The sequence below is a fragment of the Harpia harpyja genome, chromosome 9, assembly GCF_026419915.1.
Source record: "Harpia harpyja isolate bHarHar1 chromosome 9, bHarHar1 primary haplotype, whole genome shotgun sequence".
NCBI lineage: Eukaryota > Metazoa > Chordata > Aves > Accipitriformes > Accipitridae > Harpia > Harpia harpyja.
The window spans coordinates 11,348,737-11,376,015 of NC_068948.1; the positions used below are offsets into that span (position 1 = coordinate 11,348,737).

General features: G+C 36.4%; 1 protein-coding gene across 1 annotated transcript in view; it reads left to right on the top strand.

The window, feature by feature from the left end:
• The window catches only part of LOC128145451 (transcription initiation factor TFIID subunit 4-like), a 151,351-nt gene that overhangs the window by 49,182 nt on the left and 74,890 nt on the right, over positions 1–27,279 (top strand). Inside the window, exons 11-12 of the mRNA XM_052795538.1 lie at positions 18,490–18,620; positions 20,595–20,720. Coding sequence (XP_052651498.1) covers positions 18,490–18,620; positions 20,595–20,720 — 257 coding nt within the window. The remainder of the gene's footprint in view (positions 1–18,489; positions 18,621–20,594; positions 20,721–27,279) is intronic.

Sequence of the window (27,279 nt, forward strand, 5' to 3'; positions counted from 1 at the left end):
CTAGTACCTCAATGTATCTTTTTCAACATAATTTTGGTAATATTTTCAGAGCCATCAGTGTCTTAAGATACTAAGTTCAAATTGGTTAGGAGCATAAATCATATATATTTTTTTTTTTTTTAGGACTATGCTTATGTCACTAGTTAAACTTGAAAAATTTTTAGGGATCTAGTTCTCATAATTTTAAAGATAAGGCCAAAATCTTGTTACAGATCAGTACAGTTAGGTTTATAAGTCATGTGGTTACTTCTGAAATGTTATTTGTGTTTATTTTCATTGAATTAATGGAAGCCTTTTTATATTGCAGTTGCAGACAAAGTTCTTCATTGACTTATTGTCAAGCTTCACTCTTGTACTTTAATTAGTGCCCTTTTAAGTTTTCATTCAGAGAAATGAATTATTTTGCATGCTATAGTTATGTTGTGATGATGTGATGATGGCATTATGTGATGCAGTCTGGGAAGGCATATTTGCAACATTTTGTGAGATGGCTTACCACCACCTGAGATAGGAATCCAGCAAGGTTTTAATGAAATTTGTTTGAGAAACCGTTGTGAGGGATACTCGCATAATAGTTTACACAGGTGTAAGAAAACAAAAAGGAAACAGACATAAAACTGTTAAAAAGGATGGGAAATGAGTAATGAATTTGCCATATAAGCCTTAATGAACTGTCTGGGTGTAACAATGGCTGCACAACGTGAAGCTGTAATTACAAGTGTAGGACTTACAGGAATCTGTACATACTTTAAGAGCCACAGAACCCATCACACTATTCATCACTGCCTTTTGGGGTTTGCTTCTCTGAGGAACAAATCCCTATGGCTGTTTTTGAAGCTTTATTGGCTTTGATAATTGAAATGAAACTTTCAAAGCTTTTAAAAGCAGCTGCAGGGATTTACTTCTCAAAAGCAGTGAATCCAGAAGAGCGGCCACTCCTAGTGATCTCCTGCAGCCACTTTTAGAGCTTTATTTTGGCTTTACATGAAGCCTTTTATAGTTTTGAAAGTGGCTGTGGGGTTCACTAGTGGCTACTATCTGGGATCTATGGCTCTTGAGGAGAGAATTCCTTCGGCTGATTTTGAAGTTGTAGAAGCTTGGTTTTCACTGTGTGTGGCCAGATCTGTTGTTTGCATAGGACCACACACAAATTTAGTCGTTTGTGCTACTGGACACTTAAAATAACAACATTGTAAGTTCACAACAAAACTCAGTCTTACCATATGTTGCTGGGCCTAGGTGCACCAGGACTAAGCAAAGGAGGCTGTCACCTTCTCAAGCACGTTAGGAAAAAGAATGTTATGTGTGCCCACATTCTTCTGTTTTGGTTATGCCTGTTGACAAATGAGATAAAATACATTGTTTTTTCTTACTTTTACCTGAATACAACTTAAACAGACCTTATTTTCTGCGTCTAAATCTTTTCATATTTAATGATCACTTTAGTTTTAGGGCATCTTTTTAATGTTTTAGTAAGAGAGATTTGCAGTATGTACAGTATTAGGAAACTGTTCTTCTCTCCTTTCTCAGAAGCTAGATCTTTCAAGTTTTCTGTAATACTAATCTCCTCTCTTTTCTGAGTGTGAGCTCTGTCGAGCAACTCAGTAGTGTTCCCCAAAGGCTGTTTCAGAGATTGTGCTTCCATTCACCAGAGTCAGAATATAAACTGCTAAAGTGAGAGCAGATGCTACTCAGTCTTTGGCAGTAACCACCGGCCAAATGCCTCAAAGTTATAGTGAAAGAGGTTTCTTAATATATTGTACGTTCTTATCTCTACTGTAACTTGGCAGTGTTACCATCCACAGTTTATTTTAAATCTAAATGACTAATATTATTATTGATCCTTTTAAATGGAAGAAGAAACTGAAAGGTAATTAATGCAAAGATATTCATCCACTTCCCACATGTTTCCTTATCCAATTTTGTATCTAGTCATCTTTGGCTGGTAATCATTGCCATTTGTTCATGTAGGAAGACGGGGCTGTGACTGTTTCAAATTCTTCTTTGATGCAAAATCAAGAGTGGGTATTTCGTGGGTATCTCTTAGCAGATAGTGTATTGCTTTTGCTATTCCATTCAGGATCATAAAACTTTAAACCCTGATCTTTCTACATGACAGCACAGCACAGTGAAACATGCAAAGAGTTGTAAGGCATTTGTTTCTCTTTTGGGGAAGTTGAGAGGCAGAGGTTGGTGTTCTTCATCACTCTGCTCCACCCGCTGTGTTGTTTTTCCCAGAGTCAGCATACCAAGCTCCCCTGGTGTTGCTAACATCTAAGGTTGTAGGTTATGTTGCTTAGCAAATTATTATGGAACAGATTTCTTGTATATCCACTGCATTCCACCCTGGAGGTTTACCTTCCCTTAAGAGGGGGGACACACATACCAATAAATCACCTCAAGCAATCATTCCACACATGTGCATGCTGATGTGTATACAAACTCTTAAAACTTTCTAGGTCTTTAACTTTATTAGTAAAATGAGTAATACTTCTTTAAAGGGCGAGATAAACTGATTAGACTGTCACAGGTAAATAATGCTGAAAAATCCTAGCTTTTTCATGTGGTTTATGGGAAAGACAAGGAAAAAAGCTTAATAATTTGTAATTGTTTCACTTTTATTCATTCATAAGCTGTTTCTTGGTAGGTAAGAATGCTGTATTGTTTAGGTTCTAGAAGCTAGTTTTTGACATTCTGAGTTTCCCCAAAAGGGGCAACACTTCAGTGAATAAAACAATATGACTTAGCAGGTTGTTTTAAGCATGACAGTTTTCTCTGGTTTGTAACCATCTTGTGAAAATAAAAACTCCTTGACTCAGAAATTACTTTATTACAGCATAGTTTCTGAGAGCAGATAAAAGTTAGGCTGCACTGTATTTTATATTTAGTATTAGTGAAAGGTAGCAGGGCATAGTGAAGGATGGGATAAAAGGTGATCGTTTTTATATTGCCTGATAATTAAATCCATAGAAAAAGGGAACAGATATGTTGCATACTTTCCTGAGAAGTCTTTTGACTGAGCTTTGGTGGTCTCTAGAACCTCCACTAGCGGTTCCAAAAAATGTTGCTTTATATTTTGTGGTCAAAAGAGCATGATATCCTCACAACCTTAGAATCTGCAGCAGCTTATTAATTCCCACAGCTTTTGTTTTAATTCTGACTGATTTCTTCAACAACCAGATGATGCCGTTTTGCTTTTACTTGGCATCCCTAAAAGTTCATCACTTGTGGAGAATCTTAACCATAAATTAAGTGTCTTAATGCAATAATAATGAAAAATAAGTTTGGCATAATGTATTCTTTGACTTAGATTGTTTCTTTCTCTCTTCACTTTCAGTGTTCTTCACCCAATTTTTCTACTTCAGTTTTTATTGTTAAGAGCACTGGCTGAACAGAATAATTACAAATGTGACATTCTAAGAAATGTGGGACTGGTTTGGCTATATTGAATACATTTTAACTGTCCATCTTGTATTTTCAAAATATTTTTACTTAAATGTGTGTGATAAAAATGTATTGGAGAATCATCAATATTTTTATTTCACATTTATTCAGAATTATTTTTACATCTGCATTAGGAAATCAATTTTTCTATAGCATGATTTTACGAAATACTGTATTCATGTCTATTATCTAGCATTGTTATAAATTTCCTTTGGAAAAGGTCTTACATTGACAGCATAGCATACACCTGCAACATTTCCTATCACAAAATCAGTATTGGATTCTCTTGCTTCATCCACGTAGATTTTTAGGCTGGAACACACATAGTGGTGCAGGCCAATTATTGTGAAGCTTGAAAATGTGCTGATGAATCCACGTTCTCCTGGTCCAGTAGTTAAAAGGCTTAGTCTTCCTTAAAATAGCTTCAGAGAAGCTTGGCTTGATAGAAATAAGCTACTGTCTCTGTCAATGTAACAGTTGTAGGGTTAGGCTCAACATAATTTATAGGTTTACCTTTTTGTTATTTTACACGTAAAATACTTTTAAAATCTGTCTGATGAAATATTGATCATTGTTCTGCCTTGATTCTATCTTTGTTCAGTCACACTTGAATTGCATGTGTGCTATAAAAATGCATGTTAAAACATAAGAAAATAGCTTATCTGTGTTTTCTGTATTCTGGAGTGTATTGAATCTACTATGTGGCATCACAGTGGCAGCCCAGTTGTATGCATATGTATATATTTTAAATAAATAATTTGAATACTCTAGAGGGCATTTTCTATTGCTAAACCATCTAAAAACTGATTGGGATATCCTTCACATGGAACCAGGCCAGTAGATTTCAGAGCCTCTACTTAAAGCATTTGTTAGTTTAATAAGAGAGTCATTCTGTCATCCCTGTTTCATCTGTTTGTTTGTCAACAGTTGTATTCATGTTTGAATGAGATGAAACTGTACTACTGATGATTGCTCTTTCATACACAGAGCAGTTCTAACATAAAAGTATACTTACTTCTCTGGTTGGTTTATTTTAGAGGGTTTTTATAGCTGCTTAGATTACAGTTGTTGTGGATTCTGAAATTCTGAGCTATCATATTGCCTGTGAACATAATTTTTTGTTTTCACTGCACTTTTTGTTGATGTGACTTAGTTGTTTTCATTGTTGACTTTTTAACTTTTTATCCATGATTTTATTTGTCTTCAAACTGAAATATTCCTTTTAATATCAGTTTTTCCACCAGCATCTTCCTGTCAGGATGACCTCCTTAAAACACCTGTGGACATAACTCTTGATTGTGTTTGGAGATAGTTCTAACACATACTTGTTCTTAAGTAGCATTTTGAAGTCATGCATTGTCCTAATGACATGCTTAGTCCACTTGAACTGTAGCTAGAGTGTTGTTTTCTGTGATTTAGTTGCTTTTTCTCAGGAACAAAGTCGTGTTAGGTATTGTATAATCCAAATTACAAGTTACTGTGCATGCCTAAAAAGTTGACTTTCTCCAGTTCCTATAAACTATAGTATGTCACCTGCAGAGATGTGGCAGGTGTAGAGATGTATTTACATTCTGACATCTGGAATAGTTCTGTAACTTAGTGCAGAGTTAGTTTTTTTTTTTTTCATTAGTATAAAACAAGCAATTTGCTGGAAATTTTATTTAGATTAGAAGGTGTGCACTGCTCCCAGTGTTCTTATCAATGTCCATAGTTGTGAAAATTTAGTTTCTTATGTTGAGATGGGAGTTTATTGTACATGTTCAATAGAGAATCTGGTTTTATATTCCAACTTAATTGGTTGCTACTGTTACAATATTATAAGACAATTATATGTTATTTACATTTACTATTTCCTTTTCAAAAAAGGTGGGAATACATTCCCATCTTAGTATCAGCAGCAGTGTTGCCAAATAAACATAACCAGTAAATATTTCAGCAGAATGTTAAACTGTGTTGTTGTTCTTTCTTTAATAGGTCCATGATCAGACTTCCTGTTCTACAAGATGTCCCAACGTGTGTTGGAATGGTAACTTCAGTACCACCTGAGAGCTTGGAGTCTGCCTTTCTGTGAAAGGTAGGGCAGCTTCTGTTCAATATTTTTTGTGTATTTCTAAGGTTTTCTTTTTATTAATCTTATTGGTTCTGCAACACTACAGAATCTGAGTTATGCTTTTAGCAGTATCACCTCTAAGTGCCAGAACTGATGTTATTTCATCAAGCAGTAATTTCTTAAAATAAATGTAGATATGTTCAAACTATGATTATTTGTGAAGAAAATGAGGCTGTTTCTTCAGGCATCATTTTCAAAGGTTTTACTCCAGTTGAACTGAGAGCATGACCATATTATTTGCTCCCAGAAATATTTGGAGAATTCAAGTTTTGTTTTCACCATAATACCTTGCTTCTGTGTTATGAATGTAGTGGAAGAGCCTTCTTTAAAAGGTCTTGCTATTTCTGGAAGGCAGTTCTGGCCTTCAGGGCCTACCAAAATGTGTTGCCCAGCCTCAGAATAAGTTTGTATCTGGGAATTGAATGGCTTAAATTTCTTGGTCTCTTTAAAGGAAAGTAAAATTAAGATCATCATTCTGTGGAGATGCATTGTCTACCAGATTAATTTATAAAGTCCATCTCATAAAGAGATTTCTGGTAATAAATATTGGATATAAAATAAGAACAATAAAAAGAAAACCTTAGAGAACCATTCAATATTGCAATAAAGCTGACTTACATTATCCCTGTAGGCAAACTCCATGCTCTAGAGGTGGTACTAATGTCCCCAACTCTCAACACATGTTGGAACATCTTTGTGGAGGAGGAAGTCATTGATCAGTGAGCAGCATCCTCAAGGATCGTTTAAGGGGGGAAAAGTAAAAGGTAATATTTTCTAAAATATGTTGAAATGATTGTTCATTACGTTTATTTGGCAATCCTGCTGCTCATACTAAGGTTGTAATGTTTTCATTTCTTAAAATTATTGAAAAACCTCATAAACGTCACTTTAGTCTTTCCTTCTCCCATGAGTTTGAATTGCATTTGTTAGCCTTCTTCATGTTGCTGAGTCTGCTGCATACAAAGTCCAGATTCTACTATAATTCATTGGTGATTTGACACTTTTTTTTCAGTGCTTGTGATATGGAGAGTGTTGGTCTGTGGTTTAACCAGTTTTCCAGTTCTGCAGTGTCTAGTGTTAAATTAAATAACTCACAGCCTAATGTTGCAAAGCGTTGAACTGGTACAAAGACATTCTACTAGTAACGAAAGGGTGTTTGTTTTCAAGGAAGTAGCTGCAATACTGGATGTTGTGCCAGATGAGGTACCACCATCTGTTCTTGCACGGTGTAGAAGTGCGACTTTAATATCAACTAACATAAACTACAGCTATTTTGACAAAATCAAATGACCATGTCTGATCTGGATAAATTTTGTTGTGGGGGACGATTTGGTGATGCACGGATTTGGTATTAATGAATGTGGCACAATGTCCTGATCTTGACAACTTTTCCTCTAATACTGGACATACGCAGATGAAGGTGCTGACATCTTGAAATTCAGGTTATGGTCTTTGGTCTACCCTTCTGGTATCCTTTATAATTTTCTGTATTGTTTGTGCATATCCTTTCCGGCTGACGTGGCCATCCCACCTCCTTAAGATGAGGCCTCGTGTTGAGCTACTTTGCCTGGAATCAGGCTTGTAGTGGACAACTGTGATACCTCTTCAGACATGTCACCAACAAGACTTATAGTGTCAGAAAGATGGTTTCTCCAGAAAAAAATTTGCCAAAATGTCTGCATTATTTGCAGAAGTTGCTTTAAAAGAACAGAAGCACGTAGGCAAATTCTTATACTTGGTATTTCTTTTAGTCTTTGTGTGGATGTGATTGAGAGAGTGTTCTGTTACTGCGAGGACTATGTTACAGGATGCTGGCATCTGTGCCTCCACATGTGTTTGTCATCTCTGTTACAACAGTTCTTCTCCATCTCTGTATCACCTGGCATACTGTCATAATCATATACTTCTTGTATTTAAGCCTGAGGTTTGTATTTAAGCCTGAGGTCCTGTAATGGTTTAGTATCTTTTGATCTTGGGCTTAGCCCAAGAAGCACATTCTTCTAGCCTGCATGAAAACAGGTAGGGGATAAATCCCCAACTAATGACTTCTCTATTGTTTTCTTAAGGACTATTACTGGTATCATTGCCATATTAGTTCTTTCTCATCTGGTCCCTCTAACAATGTCTTTTGATTTGACTCTGTAGTGAGTAACCAAACACAAAAGTGCGTTGAGGCATGTACTATTATTCGTAAAAATAGTGAACATATTTTCCCATTCTCTACAGTTACTCAGTGTTTATTCTTGAATGTTCCTGAATGTCTTTGGACATGCTTATTATATTGTATTGTATTTATGTTTTGAGAAAACTAAGATTAAAAAAATAATCATATAACTGTAATCTGTATATTCTCATTTGACTTGTTGAGACCTGCACCTATTTCAGTTCTCATCCCCTCCTCTGTCTTTTACATTTTCCTCACGCTGTTCAGTCGCTGCAGCACAGATTACTAGGGTTACAGGGTAGGATCTGGATGTAGTTCTCAAAAATTCTTTGGCCTTCAGTGCCTCCCTTTTGATAACTTCAGCATCCGCCCTTCTTTTAGGATATACACATGAAATTGCACACAAGTAATCTTAAAGAGGAATTATTAAAAGAGAAGGAAATAAACATCAAAATTAAGCATAACGTGTTTCCTTAGCACATTGAGATTTTGATTTCTTTTTAAAAAAATCAGGTATTACACAGTTTAGTTACAGAAAAAAAATAGGGAAAAGATTAATAGTAGTAGCTTCTGTTCCTTCAGAGTTTATGTTCTTTCTGTCCTCTCTAACCGGGTTCTAAGGCTTCCTTGCCGTCTGAATACCAAGTGTTCTCTTCTCCTAGATGCACTGCTCCTATGTTCATGCTTCCATGATTTGTGGCAACTCCTTCCATTTTCCAAACCTCCACATACCTGTGCATAATGTTGTTTGGTGACTGGCTTGGTTCTGTTAGAGGCAAACCACTGAGGATAATAAAAAGACTCGTAGGGATGATTGATAGCTACCTTTCAGCTGTTTAATTATCTAGCTTAGAGACAGAATTTTGGAAACTGGATTGTCCGGTTATATATATTTTAGGTCAGACCTTTTCTCAAACTAGTTCTTTCTTTTTGCCAAAAAGTATGAATTATGTGTGGGTTTTCAGACTTACCCACCTGGTTGAGAATTCTTAGAGAAGTGAAGGCTTTTTTTTTTTGGTCATTCTTACATGACTTTCATCACAAAACAGTAATTGTATAAGTACGGTTAAGTAGGGTTCTTGAGAAATATTTTTTCTACTTGATGAGTTTTCCTGTCCTGCCCTGAATCCCACTGACTTGCCTAAGAGCTTCAAATCAGCATGGAAAATAGGATCAGACATTTTGGCCTGGGTTACACGTAGATTTTTGCATGGATACAACTATTTCTCTGGCTCTGTTGTGTTAAAATAATAATACCAACATGACGCCCTAGAATGGAGCTATTTTTCTGGTTTTCCATTTACAAGATTTAGAGATATCAAATGAAATTAGAAGGTAAAAGTTCAAAACAAGCAAAAAGGGCTATTTTTTTTTGCCACGTGAGTAGTTAAGTTGTGGAACTCTTTGTTTTAGGATGTTGCAGGTTCAAAAAATTACTTGAAAAATTAATGGGGAAAAAAATTCCATCCTGCCCTAATAGAGAGAAAGGTAAGATCCTCTAACTTAGGATGGTTCTAGGCTGTATATTTTTGCATAGTTATCATTGCACGCTTTTTTTTTTTTTTTTAATAGTCTTCTGGCAGCATCTGCCACTACTGCTGTTAGAGAAAGGATGCCAGACTGTATTACCCAGTATAGCTTTTCTTAACTTTTTATACAATTATAGAAATACGTAACTATTTGGTATAGTATAGTTTGTACTGAATAAGTTAAATCCACTAGAGTACCTGGAACAAGCTTTATGAGTGGTTTTGTACCAGTGCATTCACAATACAGAGCTTATGAGTCTTAGTTGAATCTTACTTTGCTAAAATAATTTGGTTGGCATTTACTTTGAAGGGAGCAGGAGGAGAAGAGAGTATTAAAATTTGTGTAACATTTATTCAGAATTTTTATTCCTTTAGGTTACATTACAATAGTATGGCTGGTTGTCTTTTTTTCTACTGTGTCTTGCAATGAAAATGGCTATGTATTTTGAGGATTTTAATCTGTAAGTTTGGGATTTATTAATTTATTTTTTAAAAGTAACTGATGTTTCACCAGTTTCTCAATTTCACAAAATGCTTCCTGGGGAATCATCTCAAGGTGGGTAGTTCTGAAGAATTACAGAACAAATACTACACCCAGCAAGTCTTGAGTTCTCAAGAAGACTATCCACTTTTATCCAGAAGCTGGCTCATGAAATAATTTTTATCCTATGAGAGGAGGAATGTTCTTTTACAAACAAGCTCACTGAAGTAATTAACGTAGGGTCTTCCATTATTTTGTAAATAACAATTACATGGTGATAAAAATTCACTCTCTTTAACAAAGTCAGTTTATTACATATGAAGGTGAGCTGGAAGTATGGTGTATATCAGATACTGGTTTACAAAATCTTTGCCATTCCAGTTCAAGGCTGGTTTGGAGCGGTGGGATATGTCTTGGCCATCTGCCCCCTCACAGAGGGGTGGTGGTTTGTACCTGCTAGAGGGAATCGTTTACCAAATCTCAAAGCACTTGGCACTGATTCTTTCTAGTTTGGCAGGAAGCACTCCCTAGCCTGTGGCTTCCCTAAACACACTGCAGGTTATAGGTTCCTCAGAGGCGCCTGCTCCAACGACTTCATTTGGATTGGCTGTTTTTGTGAAGGTAGCAACTAAAGTTTTTTGGTTTCTCCTTTCTTTGTCCTGTCTTCCAGCAACGGATAGGCTTAACATTACAGCAAGTCAACATTTATTAAATTATTTATGCATTTAGTTAGTAAGACTTAAAGTGAAGCTTCTATTTAAAGGACTGAAAACAGAAAATTACAACTAAAATTATCATACTGTTTCTTTTGCCTGCGATCACCAGGTTGTCTTATACCCCTAAGAATCTCTAATCCTAATCATCAGAGCTAGTTGTTTGCACTATTGCTCTGTTTAACAAGCTTTTCCTTCAGTTTTTAATACCTAAAGTCTCTCTGGGGCTCTGGTAAGCCCCCCCAACACAACCCCAGGGTATTTTGTACCCAAAAAACCTCCTGGATTTTTTCCTTTGTTGTGTTCCATCCATCGTTCTCTAGCTTAACATTTAAGATTGGGTTTTCCCTTTGATAGCAGTATGAATGCAGTATTGATGGATTACTTTGTAGGCTGAGGACACTGCTATATGGGAGACATACCCTGTTCTTAAGTCCCACCTGATTAGGTTGGGACAAGTAAGTTCAATAATTGCCATTTACAGTTCCTCGGGATGCCAAGGGCCCTTAGTGCATTAAAGTTTCCCCGTTGTGTTTAGTCAGCCTGATAGTTAAATGCTGTTGCTCAGTTTAGAATTATCAATATAATAGTATTAGACAAAGCACCTATTGCTTTCTGTTGATTTCATGACCTGCTTTCTGGAGAGACCACACATGGTGTGTCTTAGGACATACAAAAATTGCTTGTCTAGTTTTAGAAGGTGAACTGCTCTCCACTTCCCCCCCAATTTTTTCAGCTGTTAGTCTCCAGAAGTTCCTGTATAGCGTAAGTCTTGAACTGTCACTACTTAACTGATCATGTTGTATTTAATTACATGTAATTTTACAGAGATTAAGGTGTTTTAAATATTTCAATGCTGACACCTACAGCAGAACTATAAAATCATTAGTTTCCCTTATGCTATTGAAACGGAGGAATGGAATTGCATAGTTTGGACGGCTGCAGAAGTTCAAGTAGTAGTTTTTCCAATACCTTGCTTTTCCTGATGGGAAGGATTGCAGAGGGACTTAGTCATGTAAAACTGTGATGGTTCTGTTGGGATAAAAGAGGAAGGGGGCTTGAGCCTAGAATTGTAGATGGAATCCAAGGCACAGCCTAGTACTTGCTGTGCTATGGGGATGAGGTAGGTAGGTAGATATGACCAGATGCATCTTTGTTGCATTATTCTAGATCTGATGCTGTTGAATGAGGTTAAATAAAAGTTTAAACTTTTAATGTCCCAGATTCAAGGGGGGTGGACTTTTGTGATTTGTTTCCATCTTGTAGTATGCAAGGCAGCTATAACAGCACAAGAGGCCCGGACCTAAGAAGTCTGGTTCCAGTTGCATCTTGGGCCAATATTTCATGCACAGAATTTAAAGTTTAAGAAGTTGCTCCTGGTTTTAAGACGATAGCAGAGAGTGCTTTCTGCAGTTCTGGCTGACCTGTGATTAGGGCAAATAGAGACTAATTATGCACTCTCCTAAAGTTTCTGTTGAAGGACAAGACAAATTCAAGCTCTAAATACATGCTGTTTAACTGTTTAAAACCAGTTCTTCAAGGTTTTTCTGTTTTAAGTGTAAACGTAAAGAGATTTTATACAGGCACTCAATAATTTATCACATCAATAATCAGAGTCAGACCTAATGTTTTACAAACAATTTTTTTTATCTTTGATCTCAATCCTGTCAGTCCTCTTAAAGTATAAATTATTAAAGTAACTTTTTGATTCTTTGAGAGCCTATCTGCAAAGATAGTATTTTTCTTCTGCTTCTCAAATAGGGCAGTATTCTTCTTATGATTTATTTCAGTTTGTTTGATCAATAAAATATAATTAAACTCTTAAAGTGCAGCAAAGCCAATACCTTTCAGATAGCTAAGCAGATGATAGCAGTCTTCAGAATTTTCACTTCTTGGGACCAGAAAGTTTTCAATGACAAGGTTTAGGTGCTTTTATGTTTGTAAAAAACAATCTTGTGCTAGTGACACATATGCCAATATCAGAATAATATTGCTGAACGTTTTTTCCCCTTAGGGTTTTGGGGACTTATACAAGTTCTAACTTTAAAGAAACTCTATTGCAATATCTCAAACTTTAAAATAGAATATAAAAATATTCTAACACTTCCACTTCCTTTGCATGCTGTCTCGTATACTGTAGATCTTTATTAAATGCTGATTGAACCCTGGTTTGCTATTAAAGCTTCCAAACATGCAATTAAGAATTAATATGTAGGCAGGCTTTATTGTGTTGTTCTATAAGTGCTTGGCAGATTAGAAATTTGCTTACTTTGGGGATATTAATTTGTGATCCTTTGTATTTTTCATATAGGATAGTGTGACTCAACTGACTGCTTTAGTAGCATTTGATGCCTCTGAGGATGTGTTGAACCAGAGTCCTGCCACAAAGAATTGAAGTGTTCATGCAATCAGTCCTGAATTCTTGATGGTCTTGTACAGTTCTGGTGTAGTAGAGATCTGGCAAGAACACGTGAATGAAGAATGTGACCTTAGTTATGTCTTTAAAAATCAAAAACCTCAAATTCAAGTGGAGCGATTGGTTAAAATTGTAGCTGGAGCATTGCTTTGCTCCGGCTCCATTTTTGTTGTTATCCTTGATAATGTTTTTATCATAGCTTTAGGAGAAGTGAAGAATTACATTGCTAAAGTAATTTTAAAGACTTGAAGCATACGCTTGTTATCAAAAATGTCCAAATTTAACAAATATATAAATCAAGCAACTTTTTTCAAATTGCACATTTCTTGATGTTTTAAGTGTATGGCTCTTTACTGTTTTAAATGCAGAATTTTGGTCACAAAACTACAAGTTAAGATGGCCACGTTATCAAACTTAAAGCACAATAAGATCATCACCTAAATGACAGAAACAAGTTCAACTTTTTTTAACAAAAGAGAGATGATAGCAGTCTGTTGATAGAAATAAGTTAATTTTTTTGTTTAATCTTAATTTTCTCTTTGGGTTTTGTGTCTCTGTATGTATGTAAGTATATATATTACGACTTAATATTGCAGTGATCAGATGGTGCAATTAAGACCAGAATCCAGAATGCTAGGATCTAAATATCCGTAGATGAAGCCACTGTTCAGTGACTTGGTTAAAAAGATGGATACTACATTGAGGATATTTGTGTTTTGTGATACAATTAAGTATGTATAGTATTATAAAATATATTTATATATACACATTTCTTAAAAGTATAAATTATATTTCTTTTCTCACATCATCATCAGTCTAGGGAATCTTGCAAAGGGAAGAGAAGCCTTTCTGTATTAACACTGGGAAAAGTAATTATGCAGACTAGAAGAATATCTCAGGAATTTCCTATGTAGAGATCAGCGTTACTTTCCTTTGATGGCAGACAGAATTCCAGTATGCTTTCTATAAATGAGAGTGGATGAAACTCAGGAGGAGATGTAGCAGCAAACAAAAAAAATACTAAGACTTTAATATAGAAACATATGAAAATTAACAGTTTCTAGCCCTTTGCATAGATTCCGTTTCTACTTGGCCTTTTCTCTGAGTAGCAGAAAGCAAAAAACCCAATCTCTAAACAATTTTATCAGAACTTTTCATAAGTCAGCAGATCAATAAGGTGGTATGTGTGACTGTTTATGAAAGTATAACTAGGCCAGCCTGTCCAAGTATAGATGAGATTGTTGTTTCAGGAGCACACCGGTAATTTTCCCATCCTTGTCCCAAGTATAATCCAAGTATTTGAGTGCCAGATCTTCATGTAGTATACAGCTTTGGAATGCACCCTGCTTCTGACATCCTATGCTAACAGGATTTTGACTAATGTAATTTAGAGCAGGGAAGATGTGATGATGCATCCACACATGATGAATGTTGTGCATGACAAGTTGCCTTTTAAAAATTTATCTTTTTGTCTTTTTGTAGTCTGGTTTCTTGACGCCAATTCATTTTTGGGGAAATTTGTTTTGTATTCTTTCTTCCTTAGCCTGTTTTCCAAAGAAAGCTAGTCTTAAGTGATTGAGCAGTCTATTCGCCGTCCTTCTCTCTCTCCCTTCAGGTAACTTTTGAATCCATTGATAAATAAGCAGCTAGATAGCCCCTCTGTGTGTCCCAGTTGAGAGGGAGATCAACTGTTTTTTCCTTTTCTTTGCTCTTCTGTCTGGGTGGCTGCCAGTCAGCACTCTTGCACAGACTGGCCAGGCTACCCTCAGGGTGGGCTGACTGTGCCCAGCTAGCAAGCTGGACAAATACGGACTGGGAGATATGCCGGGGGTGATCCGAGATGTCTGAGGGAACTAAGGGTATTGTGCAGTAATAAGGGGTATGAGAGGAAGTTGGAGCTATGCAGGAGGACAGGGATCATAGAGTCACTCAGGTTGGAAGAGAACTTGAGTGGTCATCTGGTCCAACCTCTTGCTCAAAGCTGGGTCAACGTTAAATTTAGACAAGGCTCCTTAGGGCATTGTCTGACTGAGTCTTAAAAACCTGGAAGGTGGGAGAGTCTACAACGTTTTTGTGCAAAGTGTTCCAGTACTGAATTATGTTCATAATGAAGAATTCTTCCCTATATCCAGTCAAAACCTCTGCTGTTTCAGTTTATGAATTTATTTCTCATTCTTCTTCCAGGCATCCTCAATAAAGAGTCTGGCTCCATCTTCTCTATAACCTCTCCCCCAATCCTTTTCTCCAGGATAAAGAACCCTCAGGTTCTCCTCATATAGGTCATACGCTCCAACCCCATAAACATCTTGGTGACTTTTCTCTGGACTCAGGTTTTTCTCTTCTTGTACTGGGTGACCCAAAACTGACTGCAGTATTCTAGGTGTGGGCTGAGTGCTAAGTGAAGAGGAATAATCGCTTCCCTTGATGCGTTGGTTACTGTTGACCTACCACTTTGCTGTTGATACAACCCACTGTGCTGTTAGTCATCCTTGTTGCCAGGATGCACTGCTGAATCCTGGTTAGCTTACTGACCACCAGACTCTCATGTGCTTTCAATCGGCACTGCTACCCTGGTAGGCAGTCCCCAGGCCGTCTTGTTGCAGAGACTTAGTCCATCCCAGGTGCAGTGCTTTGCATTTGTCCTTGAATTTCATGAAGTTCCTGTTGGCCCACTCATCAGGTCGTTCTGACTGGCAGCCATCTGCAAACTTGATGAGGGTGCTTTGTGTCTCCTGCTCCAGGTCACTGAGACAGATATTAAAAAGGGTAAGTCCCAGGACAGACTCCTAAGGGACTCCGTTTATAACTGACCTCCAGGTAGTTTTCTGGACTTGAGAATATTATGTTGAGGGATTTCAGGATTAGAGAGTTGCTAGGATATTGCAGAGACTTGATGAAGAGGATGTAGGACAACAATCTTTAGGAACCAGGCATCTCAGGGAATGGTCCTTTGATTATGGATGAATTTCCAAAGAGCTGAATAGGTGAAACAAGCCGTATAATGGTTGAATTTACTTAGAACAGAAGTCTTTAAAATTAGGAAAACCTTTATTGTGAAAAACACAAGATGGTGATAGTTCTTTATTATGGAAGGGTTGTGTGTGTTCAGGGAAGTTGGGTAGCTGTAGTTACACTGCTGAAATTCAAAGAATTATTATCTTAACAATTATTCATTCATACCATTACCTAGAATACTTGGCAGAATTTTCCATCTCAAACCTCTTTTCTGGATACTAGTTAATTAAATTTCCATTCTTACTTGCATTTTGTCTTTCAGACTAGGGTTTTTTGATTGATAGCTTTGCTTACATATGTTTGCATAATAAAATGGTGCATGCTCAAATAGGTCTTGATATTGCAAGTCTGACTTGCACGAATAGCTCCTACCAATATGAATAGTCCTACTGACTTCAAGGACTTAATTTGCACAAGTAACAGTTGCAGCGCTGGGATCTTAATGCGTATGTCTGCTTTCCGTTATACGTTCAGCTTTCTGCAACTTCAGCAGAGTTCCATCTCTATTACGGAGGATGAATTTGGCACCAAGAAAGATTTAATTTTTTTTTTGTGATAAAGCAAAAATCAGTTAAAAAAGCATGCATACATATTGCTAAAGTCCTTAAGGTAACGCGTACAATGTGGAGTGAGTGATGGCTTAAGTTAGTTTAAGAGAAGACGACTTCAAAGAATCATTAAAAAAATTAATACCAGAAATATACGACACCGCGGATTGAGCTCTGGGAGGTGTGGGAATGATGTACTGTAGTGATGTAATAAAACACACATTTAAGCAGGCACCGCAGATCAAAAAATGCGGAAGAGACAGGGCGAGGGAGAGCTGCAGGAAACATAATCTTTTTCATACAGTGTGGCACAAAACCAGCTGTAACAGCCGTCCCGACAAGCAGAATTGAGAGCAATTTTCACTTTGGGCTGTGTTACTTCCACGCTTCCCGAGAGGCCAGCGCCGACGCGCCTCGCCTCCCCTCGCCTCCCCTCGCCTCCCCTCGCCTCCCCTCGCCTCCCCTCGCCTCCCCTCGCCTCCCCTCGCCTCCCCTCGCCTCCCCTCGCCTCCCCTCGCCTCCCCTCGCCTCCCCTCGCCTCCCCTCGCCTCCCCTCGCCTCCCCTCGCCTCCCCTCGCCTCCCCTCGCCTCCCCTCGCCTCCCCTCGCCTCCCCTCGCCTCCCCTCGCCTCCCCTCGCCCCGGCGGCTGGGAGCGCGGGGCCGGGCGCGCGGGGCCGCCGCAGTGCCCCCTGCCGGCGGTGGCGGCCGGCCCGCCCGCCCGCCCGCGCCGTGATTGACCGGCCCCAGCCCGGCCCTGACAGAAGCCCAGGGTGATGCTGAACGCTGCCAGTTCGTCTCAGATCACATCGTTAAAATAACAGAAGTATACATCCATGTAAGACCACTGCTCACTTGTTCGTCCTCATTTTTTAGACGTGTGATGGTTTCTTGCTCTTGAGTTTGGCCAGGAAACGATAGGAACGCTTCACAGAACAAATACTCGTTCTTAAGCCTCTCAGGTTCGTATTCGCTGAGGGACCGCTCCCGCAAACAAAGACTACTTTTGTAATTAGCCCTTCGGGAAACACTTTCCAAAATACTCTCAAACAAATTTCCTGCAGTGTTTTGCATGCCCGTTAACATACCACCAACAAACGTATTCACAAACGTTTTTAAAAGTCTTGTGTTCATCCAGTGGAAAACTGATTCAGTGTAATCAGAGTATTTACTCTTTTATGGTGGGTCAAATCCAATAATCCATAGAAAACGAAACTACTGATTTGTTTATATACAAAATATATATATCTCCATGTGCACGCGCAGTTTTCTAGCCAGAAAACTGCCACACTGGGACTACTCATATATGTGTCTTTGTAGGACTATAGCTTAGATTAGTGTGTATGTTCGTATATATATATAAATTTATATCCAATACTTAGCAATCATTTTGATGAATTTAGGAATTATTAAGTGTTACCCGTATTCTTGTTTCTGTAGCTTAGGTTGTTTTTTGAATCAGTACATTGGACTGTAGAGTGTTTGCTTTTCGTATAAACTCAGCACAAAGTATCAAATGTCCAAATAACTACGAATATGTCTTTTAGCAGTATTTGGGGGACAACGGGTGTTTTAAAATAACTGTTGTTAATTTGACTTATTTCTTCATATTCAATGAATAGGGTTTTTTTCTAAAGAACTTTTATTAACAGTAGTATGCCAATAGTGTAGGCTGAAGTGTGCAACAGTATGCTTTGGGCTGCAGCCTCATCTCATTGACACTGAAATTAATCTGCACTAATGCTTCTGAAAATGAAGGAATTGCTTTTTCTTGTGTAGAACAACTGAGAACTCAAATTGTCTCATACTCTGTTATGCTTTGTTTTAATATACTAGGATAAACATCTGTTCTTAAACACTTTCTAAGTGGTAAAAAAAATGCTCTGATTTCTCTTCCAAACTTAAAAGTGTAGTCACACTTTTCAAGGGGTCATGAATGTATCACTAAAGCTACATAAAAACACTGTCACTTGTTTTTCTGTTCAGGAAAATGAAGTTATAACTATGTTCTTTAGAGGGTTTTTTTTGCGGGATGTAAGCTAATTCTATTTTGTTTTGTTTTTTTGCTTTAGCTAAAAAACTAGGAATTACTGATGTGCCAGCTGAGGTGGTTACTTTTATTTCCCACGCAACACAAAACAGATTAAGAACAGTGATAGAAAAAGTAACAGTGATAACCCAGCACCGAATGGAATCGTACAAAGTAAGTGTGCAAAGAAAGGTACGTTACAGAACAATGCAGTGTGATGCCATTTTTTCTTAGCACATGGTAGGTGTTTTGTGTTCATTCTCTGTGCAAAGCATGTTCTAATCGCAGGTTTGTCTACCTCAGCAAATAGAAAGTGGTGGGATGATAGCACTGCTTGCCAGATCTGTCTTCCTCCTCTGTGACAGAATTTGTATGTAGAATTACGTTTTCACCCTTCTGTGCTAAAGTGACTAGTGTGGAGCATTTGTTAAGCTATTTCTGCTCATGCATTGTGACTGACTTTGATTGTTGATGTCTCCTTTTTTTGACCAAGGTATCCATTGATCGGATCAGAATTGCTTCAACATATAGGAATCTATAGTAACTTTACATGTCCTTGGCTGTGAGAAATACTAATATTTTACAAAAGCTAAGAATTTGTTGCAAACCAGCAACTAAAGAATTCAGCTGTAAAGTCTTCACTGTAGTTAAACAATGGTGTTCTCTTTAAAAAGAACATTTCAAGATAAAATGCTACTCTTGATTCCATTGTTAGTGAATGTATGCTTGAAGAATATTGAAACAACTTAGATACCTTAAACCGGGGGAAAATTTAAATAAGAATCTGCAAACCAGTTTGAAATTCAAATAAATCAAACGTCTTTATTGATAAATATGAGATATCTTGTTTGATAAAAGAAAGATGCTAATAGTTGTTAAACTGGTGTAAAAACAAGATGGCAATAACCGTGTGTTGTGTCTAAGCTGCGTTCAGATTTCTTTAGCATATATATACGTTGAGTAGCTCTGGTTTGTTTTTTTGCTTGATTTTGGGGTCGGTTTTTTTTGTTTTCCTTGAGAGTGAAAGCCCGGTCAAACAGCTTTGGATTTTATCTTTGCCCACCTGTTTTCCAAACCTGAGTCACAGTTGGACTAATTATATGTGGTATTTGCAAGAAAATTATCCTTGGGATCTGTGAGTAGAATCAACATTACTGTGATAGAAAAATGGATTAAAAAAACATAAAGGCCACTATGCCTGTGTATTACCTACGCTTATATCTTTCCTTGTGATTGATGGATGTATTCTACTATATTGGACTAAAAGTAAAATGTCCTTGTTTCTTTCCAATGTCTTCATCAGCTTCAGCAGCGTTAAATCCCTCCTTCCTCCTCCCTAGGATGGTGTCTGAGAAGACAACACTTGGCTTAGTCTGTTTTAAGCCAAAGATGCATTTAAAATAATATCTTAACAGATTCCTAAAAAAAAAAACCTTAGTGTTGTCTCCGATTGAACTGTAGCATTTTCATTGTCTTCTGCATATTTCTTGGTTAATGGTTTTCTTTCATTTCATAGCATTGCAGTCAAAAGGAAGATACTAAGCAGATAAATGAGATGGAAGTAATATGGATAACTTATTTTTCTGACTGACATTCTGAGTGTTCCCTGTGCAGCTTGTCATAAATTCTTATTGTTTGTTGGGTACTAGGAAAGCTTGTATGTTTTTACTTGTCATAAAGTTCTTCTATTTTAATTGTAATTAGAGGCTTATTTTCAACTGAACTTTTAGCTTTAATGCTTTTATAATGCTGCATCTTGATCATGTCTGTTACTAGTTCAAGATGAGTACAAATACAGGAATTGCAGTTTATAACCACGCTTATATCCTATATCTAGGATTGTTCAGTAATAAAGTTAAGCATCTTAGGGGTTTTTAATCAGTAAGTCTGTTGGGTTTATTTTTTTTAACTCTTTGATGTCTCTGGTGCTGATAAATCAATCCTTGTTTTTTTAATTTGCTTAGATATTAATTAAATAATCAGATTCTAGCTGCATTATTAACCATAGGCTGGCTTCATTTTCCTGAGCTTAAAAAAAAAAAATTATTGTTAGTACAATGGAAAGATTTTAATGTATAACACCTATTCTCTTTAAATGCATAGGCTTGATGAAAATGCATGTTTTTCTAACACATTCTTATTTTACAGGATGATGAATGGTATGAACAAGCTACAGATGTCCGATCACAGTTAAAGTTTTTTGAACAGTTGGAGCGTTTAGAAAAGCAAAGGAAGGATGAACAAGAGAGGGAAATCTTGCTAAAGGCTGCCAAGGTATCTGGTTTACTCTTTTTTTTTAAACTACTTAACAATTCATAGTCTTCAAAAAATTATTTAGTTTTGTGAAATCTGTTTCATAAACACATTTTGTTTCTCATAACAAAAAGATACTACTGTTGTGACATCACACCTTTAATTCATTAAGTCATCCTATCTTATCTATGATGACTCTAGACCTACCTGACTGGAATGCTCCTGCATTTTCAGGATACAGCTCTGAATTTGATGAGTTCTTGGGAATATAGGAGACAGTGGCTAATATTTTCAAAATACCTTGGTAAAATAATTTTCACAATTGTCTTTGAAATTTAATAGATGCCAGGGTTTCTGTGCCATTTGAAAGTCACAGCCTACACTTCTGGTACTTAAACACAATTCAGTAAATTGTTATGGATTGTTTTTGAGGCTTTTTACTTTACTTCTTGAGTTTTTTGAGGCTTTTTACTTCTTGAGTTTCTCGGCTTTTTTTTTTTTTTAAAAAAAACAGTTTTGTGTATTTGTTTATTTTAAGTACTACGTGTCCCAGTTGGTGTTCCAGTCACCTCTATATAACTGCATTATTTAATTGATTCATGCCTGTCTTCAGTTAACTATCAGTTCTTCTGGACTCATTCCTTTCTAACTCTAATTCCAAAGAGTGAATTTTCATACATGCAATAGAACAAACTAAGACAGTATTGTTTCAAGAGCATACAGGTATAGATAAACCTCCTGTTTATGGCTGCAAATTTAATTATATATATCATATCAAACTGCAAATAAGTTTATCCCTTAGTTATCTCAGTTGTCATTGCATTGGCATTTTCGTCGAATTATTTATTGTATATTTTGAAGAGATCATGCAGAACAACTCAATGCTCAATTGTACTACTTAGCCTCCTGGTTTTGTGCCATTACTGTTCACAAATTGAGAGGTTTTTTTTTTTTAAAAAACCTACCCTTGCTTATTTCAGAAATTTGTTTTTCAATTTGGCTACTTCAATCTGTCCTGTTTTCATTTGTAATTTATAATTGTTCACATTGTTAAATATTCCACAAAATTCCACATAACATATATACTCTTTAAATGTTTAGATGAAAACAGTTTTATTGTTTTCATTCTTAATGCTTATTTTCTAAAAATAAAGAAATGCTTTTATATATATATATATTTTATGCTGTTTTCTCCATTCAGTCTATCCTGCTGCTGGTTTGTTATGTTGGTTGTTTTTTTTAATGGACATGAGGAAAATACAGTAGCTTGTAGTCCTTAGTTCAGAAATGTTTCCCTGACTGCACAAAGCCTTATGCAGGCTGATCTGAGTCTGGGTTAGATGACCTCCTGTTGTCCCTTCCAACCCGAAATACTTTGTGATTTGATGTTCTTTGGTTTTGGTTTTTTTTGTTTTAGTCTTGAATAATATAAACTCCTGTGAAGTCAAAATTTAGGAAATAAATACATGATCAACAAGTTTGATTCCTATAGATTACAGAAAGAACAAATTAAAGAACTCTACAAGAAACAAATATAAAAAAAGAGTCCTCTACTTGATTTGAAGAAATTATCTTAATGAAAATAATGAATGTATAAATCAACATCATAACCAGAAAGTGATAGGAGACAGCTTGGTATAAATACATGGTATACTAGAAAAATATATGAAGGTATCAAAAAATCAAAACCAAACCACAAAGTAGCCATGGAAGAGGTAAGTTGAAGATATTGCAAACCTTTTGGGAGGTCCTTATGCAATGTTGTGATGTAAGTGTAAATGCCAATTTGGAACTGAACTTACACTGATAGCGTCTTTTCTTTGTGGAGCGTTCAGCTGGCTCTCAACCATTCTGTTCTGATGGATTCACGACCTATTGCAAGACTTACGTAGGACATAGTTTGGCAAAATATGGTCCGATTACAACTGTTTATTCTAAATAATAGATTGTTTGTGATTTCCTTAGAATCTAGGTTGCTGCTCAAATGCAAGATCACCTGTACATTAACAGCCATTAACTGTTGAGGTCTTTATTTTGAATTCGTATGTACTAATTCTTTACCCAGGATTTAGTTTTTTCCTGGTCTTCTATGAACTTGCCTAGTTGCCTAAGGAGATCTAAGTCTTTGTGGAAAGGATGCAGTAATTGTGATGATGCAGTTATTAAATGGACACAGTTAAAATCTGCCCTAGCTGCCCTGATAAATAGTGATAAAGATCAGTAACCATTTCATGTCTGTTTGTGGCCTGCTGATTGGTATTTGTGTCTGCAAAGGAGGTAATGATTAAACTGGCTCTGGAGACTGAAACACCCTCTATGCAAAGATGTTTCCCCGATCATGGTGTCTTTGTCACCTTGACAGTGTTGTGTCTTTAAAGGTTAGAAAACTTGGGATTTTAAAAAGAAATTTCTGTTTCTGCTTTTTTCCTTATAGATGCTTAAATCTAAAGTTCAGAAATTTTTTTCTTTTATTTATAATTGCAGCTTCTTAATGTGCCTTTTAGACAAACAGTGATTTTTTTTATCTTGTACATGTTTTGACATGTTATCTGGCAACGTGTTTTTAAAGTTACTCAGCAGACTAATTTTAGGAAAAGTTTCAAAATTGCCTGCTAGTGGTACTTCATCTATTGTCTAGTATGGAAGAGTGTAAACAGGTTTAACTTGGACAGTGAAAATTCTATTTTAATTATTTACACTTTGGAGCCTTGTTAACAGCGAAAGTTCAGGTTTTGACAAAGAATAAGATAATGAAGGAAATGTTTTGGGCATTCGAGTGGATAGTATTAAATAATCAACTTAACATCAAAATAATAAACTGAAAAGATGATGAAAAATTAAGGAATAGATTGAAATGAAAGGGGAGTCAGTGTGAGTCTTTGGGAAGCCTTGAAACCAATTTTGTAATTTTGCATTAAAATTCAATAAGAAAGATATGTAAATGATGGTCAAAGAAAGTGTCGGGTTTGCAGGGTTTTGTTGTTGTTTTGGGTAATGGGTTGGTTTCTTTAAGAGGAGAAAAGAAAACAGTTGACACTAGTGTTCTGATTGATCTGCAACCATAAATTCAATTTTTACAGTAAGATGTGATTGCAGAATTTGTAAGCACCCAGATGGGGTTGGTTTTGCTTCAGGAAATGTTTCTGGGAGAATGAGAGATAAAATGAGATGGGGAGATAGAAGAAAAAAAAAATAGGTTTCAAAAAAATATTTTAAATTTTTGACATTCTGAGAAAAGTCATTATCCAAGTTAAAAATAATTGTGAAGCTACAAGAGTATCTTTAAAGCAAAATAGCAGTATTACTTGGCTTGTTAAATGAGAGAATATTACAAAATCTTATGTCCCATGCCTGGGAAATACTTGAGAAATAGAAACTTCATACCACAAGCTTAGAAGAATAATGACTGATATTCACATTCCACTGAGATATTTTGGGAGAAGACAAACTTCACAGGAAAGGAAAAATCATAAGGTATGCTATAGTAGCAATGCAATATACAGTTTCTTTTTAAATAAAAATCTAAAAATTGAAAACAAGACTATACTGTGTCAAGAGCTAGCATGATCTCTTGTACTTTGGGGATCTCTGCATCATGTTCCACAACGTATGTATACCAACTTAGAACATACGGCCCAAGGCATTTCTGTAATTTACTTCCTAGAAATTCTTTTTAGAATCGACGTGTTTAAAGACATATTGGTCCCCAAAACTGTGAGATCAAGTCAAGTCCTGCTGCTGGAACAGCTCTTGTTTCAAACATCCGGGTAATAAGATGTGTCAAATATACAAGCTGTAGAGGGAGAGACTGCAGCTGCCTTGATTGTCATTACTTTTAGTTATCTTCATGATACGTGAATAATAGGGTAAAATAAAAATGGCACAAGGAAGGGGCCATCTTGTACATAAACACATATGTAGAGTGCAGTCTATTTAAAGGAAATATTTGGGAGAGTCAACTCTTCACCCTCGTTTGTTTTCCCAGTAAGGACCCACTGGCTGTTGTTTCAATGTGTGTGCAGAAGCGGAGATCTTTTGAATCTGTCTTTGGTGACTGGTATGGGAAATTGCAAGAAGAGCTAAGGAAAGTCTTAAGACTGCAGAAAGGTCAAAAGCCAGACTAAAATCACTTGAGGAATTTACCTTTACATTTGACATGGTGTGTGTTGTGTGGACTTTCTAAAAAAAAAAAAACAAACCCACCACAAAACAAAGCACAGGTTTTTCTATAGTAAAAGATGTGTTCCTTGCTGCTTTCATAGCTATTTCCAAAACCTGGAAAATGTGGGTTGTATGTGTCAAATTGAATGAAGTTCTGGTTCTGGGCTAATTATGGAAATACTTCTGGCAGCAGGAGGAATCAGAGTTTGTAGTTGATTTTTTTTGTTTGTTTAGTTTTATTTCTGAATTGTTTTTTGGAGACAGTGGTGCTTTCTACAGTAAAGAGGTACAGCTTGAGGTTGTCCTTGTTTTCAGAAAATTAATGAACAATACTTCTATGATATAATCTATAATAAAGTAGAACATGTTAAAATTACTGTGTTAATTCATCTGCTCAAACTGGCTAAGTGCATGTTTATTTTATTATCAAATTAATTTTGAAAATTAATTTCCAATATATACATTTTATTAGTGTTCTGTATTAGCAGCACAAGCCTGTGAAGTTCTGGGGTCTTAAATACGACTATCACAGGAGTAAGATCTATTCTGTAAAAAGAATAATTACATAAGTAAATGGAAAGTTATGTTTAGTGTTGTTTGCAAAGTTAATTAGTATTCATGGATGATAGTGATTTTTATAGTACTACAGGCTGAAGGGCTATTTTATTGGAGAGAGATCATTGAAATATGGCAATGCAGATTTCCTTACACACACGTCCTGTGATTACTTGAAGGGGCTACCTCCTTGAGCCACAGATGAGTTCAGTCGTCATGCCAATTTAATCCTTTCCCTCTCTTCTGACAGTACAGTGGATGTAATGCAGCTTTCTGTGAGATGAAGCACTCTCAGAATGGAAACTTATAACTCACTTCTGATGAGAGGAGAGCAAAGAGGGAATTATTGTGTTAAGATAATTTTCTGAATTTTTATAAATTTGTTACTTCAATTTTAATGATTTTAAAATAAATCTTTTTTTAGACCTATACTCTTGCATTCCACCTCACTGTGGTCGTAGCTCTGAATAGGGTTTTACCCTCAGCTATGCTGCTTTTAACTTTCACTTTTTATTAACAAAGCTAATGTGAAAGCAAAGTGTTTCATGTTGCCAATTTAATTTCTTTAATTAAAAGTGAAAGTTATAAGCTGGTACAGCCGTGGGTGAAGTTCTAATGTCATCAATGGGGAAAAATAGGTTTAAAATTGAAACTGTTGGCACAGCAGTGGCTCTCAATAGTACAGCACCTGCAGTTGTGACTCTTAACTTTATTTAATGAAAAAAGATGAATTTGAAGCATTAAAGACTCCCAGTGTATGTATTGGGAAGGGGGAGTAGAGCTGTAAGTGCCTTAACTGGGATCAGATGTTGCTAAATGCAGGAGACGTATTTAGGAGGAGAGACCCTGTGAGACATTTTCTAACAAAGGTTTAACAGGCTGAGACTTCAAAATTATTATAAATCTAATAGAAAACTTTTTTTGTTAGTGGGACAAAAATGTAACAACAGTGCAGCTTTGACATTACAGACTACAACAAAATACTGAATAATGATCATAATTAAATACGTCGGGACTGTTAGTCTGCCCATCTGCATAGATGCACAGAGTATCCTCCAATTTTAAAAATATTTTTTTGCATATATTTAAGTATTACATGAGTTACAGATATCCTTGTTATTTTAAAATACCATTGCTTTCTAATTTAAGACAATTCTATGAAATACAAAATCCCCTTATTAAAACTACGTTGTTACATGTGTAATTAGATGTCTGTTTTTGTGGCATTCTTCCTTAACACAAGCAAGGGGAAAAGCTGAGGTTTGGAACATTAGGGAGTTTGGTAACATGTAAATGAAACCCCATATTTCTAATGTGTTTTGAATACACACATTTAACATACGCTGCTTTTCATACTTTGAAAGTCTAATATTTCCATAGACCTAATGTGATCTATGCAGTTTTCAGATAAATAAGATAGCAAGTTCTCTAACACAAAGCACTTTCATTCTTGACAATTAAAATATCAGGCTGCCTGGTCTAATAAAAGTAGATTGTGTTTGGGAGAAATGTTAACAAACCTGGTTTGGTGAATAAGTTCTCAGCAGGAGACAGCATTTAATGTATTTAGAGGTATGTTATCTGGCTAGGATCAGTCCTAGGTTTCTCTAAAATTACTATGGGAAGCTAGTTTGCTTCTAAAGGTGTTTATTCATCAACATGAAAATATATTACCTAAACCCAGCTTGCTTTATTTACAGATCTAGACATGAAGAATAGAGAGGGCAAGGGAAAGGAGTTGTGATAAACTCCTTGAAAGTATTTGAGTTTGGGGTTTCTGTGATTGGTGGGTGTTTCCAAAGCTTTAGAGGAAGGAGGCACTGGTGCATTAAAAGATTCTGGAAAAAGATGTTTCACAAAACAG